General features: G+C 42.8%; 1 protein-coding gene across 1 annotated transcript in view; it reads right to left on the bottom strand.

Moving 5' to 3' along the window:
* Positions 1–336: 336 nt before the first annotated feature.
* Positions 337–11,316, bottom strand: part of POC1A (POC1 centriolar protein A) — a 43,589-nt gene continuing 32,609 nt past the window's right edge. The window contains exon 11 of the mRNA XM_071439851.1: positions 337–621. Coding sequence (XP_071295952.1) covers positions 523–621 — 99 coding nt within the window. The 3' untranslated portion in view covers positions 337–522. The remainder of the gene's footprint in view (positions 622–11,316) is intronic.

The following is an 11,316-nucleotide window of genomic DNA, read 5'->3' as shown; positions in this document are numbered from 1 at the left end:
CTCACCTGCTTGATATGGTTCTAGACCAGAGATGAAAGCTCAATATGGTTCTAGAGCAGAGATGAAAGCTCAATATGGTCCTAGAGCAGAGGTGAAAGCAGATAGCACTGCCCCAAATGTCCTGAGAGCACTTTGCTTCTCACCTTCAGGCAGCACATGCCTCAGCAACTGGCCTAGTACAGCCTGGGCCAGGCATCTGGCATCTCCAAAGTGCTTACACACTTGAACTTAGTAGGACCAGAGACAGGAGAGATGTGACCTTCCTGGTTAGTACTCAGTCCACATGCTGGCTGCTGGACTTCTGGAAAGCACAAGAGATCACAATTGTTACCCACATTACGAATAAAATATTGCTTTTATTTTAGGGAAGTAACAAAGCTATTTACAGATACAGTAACTATACATTCCAATTGAAAAATAGATTGTGCTCAAAATTGTTAAAGCAAGTCACACACAGTCTGTTAGGAACACAAACAACCTCAAACCTCCCAATTCCTTCAGCTCCTGTCTGATCTCAGGAAATCAGTTTGTTTTGTTCTGAATGATTTTCTGCTGAGTCTCAAGACATTCCTTCAGCTTGTCTTCAGTGAGTGTCAGCCTCTGCTCCAGGATGGAAACTGTCTGCAAAACAAAGTAAAAGCTGCTGTTGAGCTAATGACAAAGACACACTGCACACTGTACTCTCAATAAAATGTGCCCAATAAAACACTAAATTCACAGGAATATTTTGAGGATGGAACTCCAGTGTCAGTATTCCAGGAGGGCAGAGCCCTGCATGACTTCAGAGAGGAGCAAGAGCAGACAGTGGGCACAAAGCCCTCCTGCAGACAACACCAAGCATCCACTTCAGCATTGGCTCTGCATTTCCTTTCCTGGACAGGTTCATGAGGCACCAGACACACTTCTGCTAGCGAGACACAAGTTTTAAACAATTTTACTCAGTTATGGCCCTGATTTTATCTCTTTGCTTCCAACCATTTCCTCCCTTCCCTCAACACCATGGGTCTGCTGTAATTAAAACACTCAAAACTTGCTGGACAAGCACCACGACAGGCAAGAAAACCTTCCCAGCCCGAGACAATGCAGCAGGAGATGGAGGGGAAAAACTCCCCTCCAAAAGTGGCAGTATCTTCCTCAACATAATGCCTACATTTCTTTGTGTAATCCACTTACCCTACAAAAGATTGCTCTCTTTCTCCTGGAGCTGAAGTCATCATGTACAGGATGCACAGGAAGAACATTTTAACCACGTGGCAATAAAAGCTTCTGCTGAAAACCTTTTATTGATCACTCCAAGATAATCAAGGGCCCCAGCTATGCACAACCACTTCCAGCTTCCAGAGACACCAGAATGGCTGATAATGGGCGGTGATGATTTAATGCTTTAATATCCATAAACTTATCAGCAACGATCGATAGCTTCACATTTTGGGCATTTTTACTGCATAAATAACATCCTCTGCTAAAAACAAAGGATGCTCAGAACCTTGGACTTTAATAAAGTAATTCAAATAAACTTGGACAACCGCTGTTTGTATAGCAGTTATACATAGAAAGCCTTTTAATAGCACATTTCGTAAGCACATCTCTAAGTGCCTGACAAAAGCAAGCAGGTCTCATTATCCCCATTTTACAGCTGGGGAAACGAAAGCACAAAGAGAGGAAATAGCTTGGCTAAGGCCACTTGAGACTAAGAAAAGTCTGCTGTAAAATGATTTGGGGAATGAGACAAGTTGTGGGGGAGAAGAGAAAACAGACATAGTAAAAACAACTGCAGGCATAAGGCAAAGCCATCTTGCAAGACTGCATCAAGGAAGTCAGGAAGGGCTTGAGGTTGTCCAGTGCATCATAATGCACCCTTTTCTCCTCCCTAAACACAGTTCAAAGCTTATTTCTAATATATTTCTTAATTCTGACCTGTGACAAGGCAGAAGAGCTCTGCTGCAGCTGTAGAAAGCTTCACCTGAAAGAATAAACCCTGCATTGCCAAATATTCCATAGGCAACAGCACCAGCTGCATTTAAGTTTTTCCCTCCTCTACTTCCATCCCTTAGAGGCACAGGAACTCAAGTACACAGAGAACCAGAAGTAACATTGTGGAGCCAGCAGGTAACATCCCAGGTGCCCCAGAGCCAGCAGGAGCCCTCCCATCTATTCAAAGGAGAGAGGACTTAATCTTTTCCATATCCAGCCATGCCATTGCCTAGTGACTGTCTTGGAGACCAGGACAAAGCTACCAAGGGCAGAACACAGCAGGCCAAATGTCTACCAAGGGTTTACAGCAAAGATCTTCTCCTTTAAGCAACCAGACACAGAATGAAAACCAGTAGGGATCCTGGCTTTTCCATCTAAAAAAATGAGCTAGTAACTTAACACTCCAATAAAAAGAGAGAGAATGAAACACTGCATCAAATTTCCTTGAGAAAGATAACCAGCTGAATTAAAGGCCCAGTCACACTGCCCTGCCAGAAGCAATGCCCAGACCACTCGTGGTTCCTCTGTTCCATGATTTACTGCCACCATGATCCTGTCAATAGGAGTTAAGAGCTGTTACACACAGCACCATGAGACACAAGTAAAGCAGCCTTCACAGAGTGTTGAATTTGTGAGAAAGCTGTAAGGAAAATGTTTATTGGAATGGAAATTGCACGTAAGTATAAGCAGAAACTTGCAGTAAGTATTTTTTGGAAACTAAAAGTGGAAAAGCAGCAGTCAGAAATTAAATTCAGGAAGACCAAAGTAGGAATCAATGACTCTAGTCCATTTAGACTTGAATATATGATGAATATAAATAGACAGGGCATCTGATACCCTAGGAAGGTAAGGGAAAGCACAAATACTACCCAGTTGCTGTAAGTGCTATATTGCAACTTGCACAGAAAAGCTCCTTTATTAGCACCTGAAAGTTTTACAATATTTCCATGCTGCTATTTATAAAGCAAGTCATTCTCAGGAGGCAAATGAAACTGCACCCATTCAACTCCTGCATGCTTTTGCTATGGCTTCTCAAAGATGACAAACCAGCAGTTAAGCCAAGGAGGAGACCACTGTTAGCCAGATCCAGTGAGGATTCACCAGAGCCCAGTCTGCACTCTGAGGCAGGATCTGGGCTTCCTGGTGTGTCAGGAATTCAGTACGTGTCTCCATTACGCACCAGGGAGTAAATGCTGGATAATTTATTGAAGTCCTGGCTCAAATTGGCAGAAGGACAACAGCTTAGGCTTAAACAAGAAAAAAAGACCAAGCTATTTATTTTTTAAGGAGTATTTTTGACATTGCAGTAATATACTGAGCATTACTATGGGCACTAGAACAGAATACAGGAATTTTTCACAGAAAACTTAAATCACTTCTACCAACACTTCTGGCAACATTGGGTTTTTTTTTTTTTTTCAATGTTGAGTCTGTGAAGGTAAATGAAGACCAATCTTCTCTTTGGAAACATTAATGAGAAAATATGGAGAAATAAAAAGTTGCCTCCAATTTACTTAAAAATTCTGGGGAATATTCACTCCCATCCTCCCCAGGACACCTGAACTGAGGCCCCCAGTAGTCATGCTTGCTTACCTGATGACAAGCCCCTTATGCCATTACTCCATGTTATTTTTACAACCCAAATAACAGTGATTTGGGATGCTGTTCCAAGATGCTCTCATGGTATCTTTTCCTTAGCCCCTCTTAAATGTGTTTGATTAAGCAGCAGAGACAGTTCAAAAGCCACTGGTCTTAGGGCTGAAGCTTCTGCAGCAGCCCTGGAGGGGCTTTTGAGGAGGACAGATAAGGGGAACCAGGTGCTAACTGAATGCCAAAAGAAACCAGTTGCAGCAGCATGGAAGGAAACCTGAACAGGAGTCCAGAGCCAGGCAGCAGAGGTCAGCAGCAAGGCTCTGGAGCAGCAGTGGAGCCCCTGGCAGGAGAGATCCAGCCAGCCAGATGGGCTAAAGCAGGACAGCCTGGAGCTGGGGGAAGGCAGGCAAAGGATAACTAATGGAGTAACTGATGCTCAGCTCAGCCTGCTCAGGGACACTCTGCAAGGCCAAAGGTGCAGCACAGGGCCTTTCCAGTCTGCAGCCACAGTGGCTCTGAGTTAGCCATGGAATAGCACAGGGACACAACTGCCTGACCGAGCACCAATAATCAGGGAATCCCCCCCAAAAAAGTATGGGCAAAGCAGTTCCTCAGAAAAGTAACAACAGCTTGGCTGAACCTACAAGGGATATGATCCTGCACAGTGACTGCACCACAGATGTGTTCTTGGCTCTGTGCAAGAAAAATAGGACACTTGCACTTCTATTCCTGTTTCTTCATAGCAGAAAATCCCTCTCTCCATTGATCTCAAAGGAAGCAGAAGTAGTTTTCTAGCTTTACTTAAAAAGATCCTCAAAAGTTTGCTCCACTGTTTTTTCTAAGCATATGCTAAAACATTTTGCAGAGCACTAACATATCAAACAGCTCAAAGAAAAAACATTATTTCCTCCTCTTCAGATTTTTCTTCCCTATCTGACATGTTAATTTATGAAGACAGCATTTTCTTTTCAATTTATAAAAAAAAATCACCCACAATAAGCACACAACAAATGCAGAAGTTTTTAAGTTTCTGCACCCACACTTTCTCCACTCCACTGTGTGGGTACAAGGCAGAACTTAGGGATTGATGGTTTTTAAAAGGTCCATTGAAAACTACAGATTGCCCATAGATTTACAGAATAGGATTTGTCACATTTGACCTGGAGTTGCAGGTTGGAGAGCTCTGCCCTCTGTAACAAGCATGGCCAGTGCAGGTGTGTTCTCAAAGATGCCCTGCTGCAACTTCAGGTGATTTTCCCTAAAATTAGCAATTTCAGAGCCCACTTTACTCCCAAACATGAAGTACATGAGAACTGCATCATAAAAATGCTGCCTTAGCATCCAAGGGGTAAATTAAGCTTGGGAGCCCTTTCTCTAAACTAATGCAATGAGTGAAACAAACTACATGGGAAGGGTTTGCACTGGGGTAGCCCTACCTACCTTTTACAGGAGAAAAAAAACCCTTAACTCCCACCACTAATCACAGTTTACAACTCCAAACTGCAGCTGCAAGATGGAAAGGCTCATGAGAGAACTTATGCAGAGAGTTCAAGCATGAACCTGTCTGGCAAGAACAGATCCTCCTCCTCCTCCTATCCCATGCTGGGTTTTGCCCCAGCCTGCAGCCAGTGCCCCTCACCTCAGCAGCTGCACTTGGACCCCCAGAGCAGATCCCTGCTCTTACCAAGCACACCTAAAGAGAGCTGGGCTGCTCTCCTCAGTGCCAGTTGGAATTTAACAGCTTTGAGATGGCACCCAAGTCAGCTACACTTCTGCACCTCTGAAGCATTCTCAGAAGAGCTGGCAGTTCAGATTGAGTGAGGAGAAAGTCTCATCTCACAGCAGGAGAAGGCATGAAGCTTTCACAGAATTAACACTTTATCTAGCAAACAAATGCCTGCAAGGACCAGCCTGACTCCAGTGGTCAAAGCCTTAACCTCAGAGTGGGTTTTGGTTTAAAATAAAATGTGGGGTATTTCTAACAGAAATGATAACTCCTCATGTGCTCAGATTAAAACAAGAGGTGCTACCCCAAACATTTAAAATCAGGTCTGTAGCCCCTCACCATCTCAATGGCTCTGAAAGAAGACTCTAACATGAATTCTCATAAAACCTATTTGCATACAATATTTCACACCAGGCTGAGTTAGTGAGTGAAGACTCAGCACTATCCCATTCTCTAATTCAACACCATGAATTTTCTTGGGTTTACTTTGTAACTTGCTTCAAATTCTACAAACTTATTATTATTCCTACAACACAGTTAGCTCCAGTGTGGCTGGACAGGAAGATCTTGGTCAGTGCTGCTGCACAGATTTGAGTCAGGAAGCCCCCCAGAGCCCTCAATGCAGGTTTTGCACATCCATCCAAGGTTCACTGTGGGGTCACATGGATTAGGAATACATGACAATGCCTGAAGAAGGACAAATGCCAGCACTAGCCTGGCCTCATCAGGATCTGCTCAAGTTGTATTGCTAAACAACCTCCTTGTCTGCTCTCTAGTGCAGGGCATGAGTTCATAGTCCCACCCCTCTCTTCATCCACCATTCAGACATCCATTACTGAGGACACTTGAAAAGTAAAGAATTTTCTCTGTTTAGCAGCCTGAAGCACTGCAAGAAGGAAATGGTTACTGAGAAAACTCAAAGCCAGTGCTCAGCTACCCTCCCCTTGGAATTAAAATAAGGGTGGTGAGGTCCTGGCCCAGACTGCCCAGGGAAGCTGTGGCTGCCCCATCCCTGGCAGTGCTCAAGGCCAGGCTGGATGGGGCTGGCAGCAGGGCTGGAACTAGATGATCTTTAAGGTCCCTTCCAAACAAACCATTCTCAGCTGCCACCTCTCCTTCCACCTCCCAGCACACCTCACTTTCTGCAGAATTACCAGAATTACAGTTTACCAACCCTTTCACTAAATTATAGCAGCAACTTTGGGGTAATGCACAAATCTCCTCCAGTGGTACTCAGCACAGCAACAAGTGATCACTTGCAGTGCTCACTGTGCTTTTTACAGTAGGAAAACCACACAAGCATACACAAAAATTCCAGTCCCATCCAGTATTTGCCAGAGCAAGCATGATCAGCACCAGTATCACAGTGACCAAAGGGACCCTGGGGTACAGAAAAGGTTGTACTTTGTATTAAATCAATCCTAGCTACAAAAATGAGCCACAGGCTCTGCCAGTTTCATCCACACAGGGTGGAGACACAAGGCACACAAGCCCTTTGCAACTGAGTCTTTGCATTTCCAGCCCTCTGAGTAGAAATGTTTCATCACACGTTGCTGTTGCTTTAGTCTTGACAGCTGATCAGCCAAAGCTAAACTGATGGCACTTGCATCAGATCCTGCACGTTTCTGCAAGGGAATGGCTGATGGCTTCAGTGCAGTTTCCTTGCTGCAGAGCTCTCACTTCTGGGGCTGGGCCAGCACAGCCAAAGGAGTCAGGAGACTCAGTTTCACAAAAAACCACAGCTAGCCAGAAAGGGCTGCAGCAAAATGTCCAAACATGCACCATGACAGCAACTGCACAGTACAGAGGTTAGAACTCCAAGTGACCAGAGGTCTTCCCCAACCACAAAGACTTCAAAGCCTTCCCATATCCGTCCCCAGCTCTGAGAGGATGCAAATCACTCACCTAAATGAACTCAGCTGCTGGTATCCAACAGCTGAATAACAACTTGTATTAATCTTCAAAGTCTGCTTGTGAAAGCAAATTGTGGGAGGTATTTAATATTCCTTCCCATTGAGGGAAAATGGAAGGTGAACATCCAGGAGAGGATGAGCACTTCTGAAGAGCCAGCCTTCAGAGGGTGCCCCGCTAACACAGCAACATCCCTCAGAGTGCACTTAATTTAAGCAATCTTAGAAAGGAGAAAAATGTATCTGCATCAAGATTTTATAAAAAGTGTATTTTGGAAGTAAATTTCAGGGGGAAAAAAAATGTTGCTCTGCTGAATGACACAGAGGACTGGCAATAACCAGAGTATTTAATTTGTTTTGAGTGAGAGATCAAAGCTACTGAATCTCTAAGAGATGAGTCTGATTCACAAGAAATAGCCTCTATGTCTTTTAAATTCAGATTTAAAAACCAAGCTCATCTGACACTCCACAGATTTTCAGATGAGAACTTTTTTATTAGTGTTTCAGATTTCAAACTATTTCTCTTGGAATAAAAATTACTTGCAGTTTTTCTCCTGTATATTGGGTCCATTGGTATTCAGGTCTTGAGAGCAACACAGAAACCAAGATATTTGTGCACAGCAAAGGTAGAAGCACTTGGGACATGATCCCCCCACCACTGCCAAATATTTCTTCTTGACTTGAAACTACTGAAGCCATAAAGCATATATTTTACTAAACCACTTGCTTAATTTACATTCAGTGCCTCTCAAAAGAGAGACCACATTCATCCCTCACCAACACAGGCTTGAGACCACATCTCAAAAAAGGAGTAAAAATTTGATTTTACTCACTTTCATTACCAAGCACTGGACACACAAACATTTCCAGTTTTAATTAAAAAGCAACTTACTTGTGTCCAAGTCTTTTTAATGCTAAAAAATAATTTAGAAAAATTCTTTCTCCACCTGCAATCTTTTCTGGAGTGAAATAATCCTTTAATCTCACATGAGCTAGATTGTCCTTCAATTCAGGCTTTGGATTATTTTACAGATTTATCAAGTCTTCTCCATTTCACCATTTTCTCCCAGCTTCAAGGCAAGATTAGTTTGGGGAAGCATATAAAGCCATTTCCTGTGGGTGGATTATCGCAGCTATTTATGAATTTTTATGCTAACCTGGTTCTGAACTCTTCCTTTGGAGAAGACATCTTCCTTCCCACATAAAACCAGCAGCTTTTGCCTCAGTGCCTGCTGCCCACAGATGAACAGAGTGAACACAGCAGCTGGAGGTGTTTGGAGTGAGGACAAGAGTACATTAAACTGTTTGAAGATGATCACAGCAAATGCAGCCAAGACAGTTACTCACAGATGATCTTTTCAGAAGGGCAGCTCAGCTGTAAATGCACCTGAACCAAGCTAATCTTTGATATCTGCTACATTTTTGTTTCAGCCAAAATACACCTTTCTGTGCCAGGTTATCCAAGAGAGAAAAATCACCTTGTTTTCCCCTTAAACTTAAATATTCACCCCAACTCTTCAGAGATACTGAGATCCAGTCCTCAATATAAACAAATAAATTGATGAACAGTTTGCATTTTCATCTTTTGCACATCTCTGAAATGGCAGTAGAGAATTTTTAAACACTGAGACACTGACAAGAGAATAAGCTACAGGAAAGGGAGGAGCAAAGCATCAGTATCATACATTTATTATTCTCATCCTCCTCATTCTTTTGCCAGATGTGAATTGCCTGCTCTCCTACAGAGGGGAACCAGGGCATCTAAAGTAATCCAAAACTACTGGGAACAACTGGCTTATGTCCAGGTCTCAACTTCACTCTTGAAGGCAGCAGAATTATTAAGCATATGCTACTCTCCTGAAAGAGCCATGTAAGGCCAAACACAAACTGCTGTTAGGAAAAAATATGAAGACCCTGTCAGGTCACATTAGCCCAGTTTCTTACAAGCAAAATGAAAGAGATCCTGACAAAGCTTTGGGGAGTGGGAGTAAAAAAAGGTTTAATTGAATTGAAGACCAGTTGAAAAAGTTGCCAAAACCTTAAAGAATCCTATCAACAACATAAGAATGAAGCTTAGCAAAGCTTCTATTCACTCTCATGGTTACTGGTAGCTGTGATACACAACAGCCACTGGATTCTTTTGATCCATCTCTCTCTGATAAGAACTGAAGTGCCCAGCTGAAGGAGCAAGTCTGCTTCAGTGTATCCTCCTGTGCAGGGCACAACACCTCCACAGCCTCAGTGACTGGTGACTGGCTGGAAGAGACCTCTGAATTGAACAAAAACAATCTCACTCAATCAAAGCACATGACTTTTCATCTGGAAATCTACTGCCAGCAGAGGAAAGGTACTAATAATTGGTGATGCAGCTTCAAGTGTGCAGCTCAGAACAAAGCTGTGTGCTGGCAAGGGATGACAGCCCACAGCTGATGTCTTACTATCACCTCTTTCAGCAGAAATTGGAAGTATTTTCTCTCCTTCCCACTTCTACATGATACCAGGTTTAAACCTTGAAATGACATCTACAGAAAAAAAAATATTAGGAAAATAAGTTTGGCTTAGATCTGCATAATTTCCCCAAGTAGGTTATTACAACTTCAACCTTCCCCCACCAGTACTTTACATGATGGCAACACAGCCTTGCATCTACAACAACAATGAACACAGGAACTCAAAGTACCACATCAGAAATTAATCCAAGCTCCCATGGAGCTAACAGATGAGATTTCTGAGAAGCCCATGGATGGCTATATAATTTCTGGAAATCATTCTCTTTCCCTTCAAGTGGATGGCCCTGTTTATGCCCTTAGAGTTCTCCTGAAACAAAATACTCAGGAATTATGATTTTAACAGAGCACTAGGAGCATCTTCAGCCCTTCTGAAGAGAAAATAGTGACACCTGTTAAGTGTTGTTTATGAAGGCTTGTTTTGAAGAAGCAGTGGTGTCCTCCTTTCACAAAGAAGTCAGCAGGCCCAAACCTGACACACACATTGGTTTGAATCTGCTGCCTGCAGGGAGCAGCACCCATTTGTGCTTTGGCAGAAATGCCTTGGAAGGACAACCAGCCCCACACCAGGCACTGCTTCCAGTTCCCTTGGGTCTCTGCACACCACAGCTCCTACACCAGAGCACATCCAACTGCATCAAAGAGGGGTAACAGTGGCTCTGCTGGAGCTGCACTCCCTTCTCCTACCAGCCCAAGGTGAAAAAGCCAAAGTTCAGACATGCAAGTCAATGCCCTCCACATCTGCCTTGCTACTGCCCACATCCCTCCTTCTGAGGTGCCTTTTTATGCCTTAGTGCAGGAATGAGGAATTCTTCCAGGCTCATTTGCTAAAGTTTCTTTGGTGTCGGTTTGTGTTGCTTCTACATATCAAAACCTTGGCATGAAAGCAGCATGTGAGAAATACCTACCTGTACAAATGCATTAAAATGGTGTTAAATACAACATACACAGAGTAGAACCAATGGGAAATTAAGTGCTTCAAAGATGGTAAAAATGCTACAAAAAAGGTAAAAGGTTGAAGAACACAGTTACTCAAGGCAGCTTTTTGGTTTTTTACTATTTCAGGGCTACTTCCAATTTTATCCTATAACTTACTAATTTATTCCTCCCCCACTGATCTCAATTTCTCTTTCTGCTAGGTTTAAAACAAGATTTAGAATTTTCTACAGTTACACAATATCTTCAACAGAGATATTTGCATTGCTTATATTTAGGTTAAATCCCACACATACTGTTTACTGCAATACTTGCCTCCTCTAAACACCTATGAAGTTGAAAAGGAGCCATTATACATCCATCATCAGAAATGTGGATGTGATTAATGTAATGAAAGATAACAATCACATTCCAAGCTTACTAGGGAGACGTAAAAACAGTATTAAAATATCTTGTGTATACATTGGGTTGCTTTTTACTCACAAATATGAGGGCCCAGTGTCACACAAGATTTCCCTCCCCTCCTCCAGTGTTCAGTGTTTTAAAGATCACAGCAAAAGTGCTTTTTTGCATTTCTGCCAAGTGAACTTAAATACCTTTTGGGTTTCATCCTACACTATTTTAGACTGCTTATAGTTGTGGCATGTTTTTTTAATCCCTAAAACAGCCT

The sequence above is a fragment of the Agelaius tricolor genome, unplaced genomic scaffold (assembly GCF_023055355.1).
Source record: "Agelaius tricolor isolate 1412-34295 unplaced genomic scaffold, bAgeTri1.0.p SCAF_14, whole genome shotgun sequence".
In the NCBI taxonomy this organism is placed as follows: domain Eukaryota; kingdom Metazoa; phylum Chordata; class Aves; order Passeriformes; family Icteridae; genus Agelaius; species Agelaius tricolor.
Note: the sequence above shows the minus strand (reverse complement) of the source record. Positions and strands in the feature narration are given on the sequence as shown.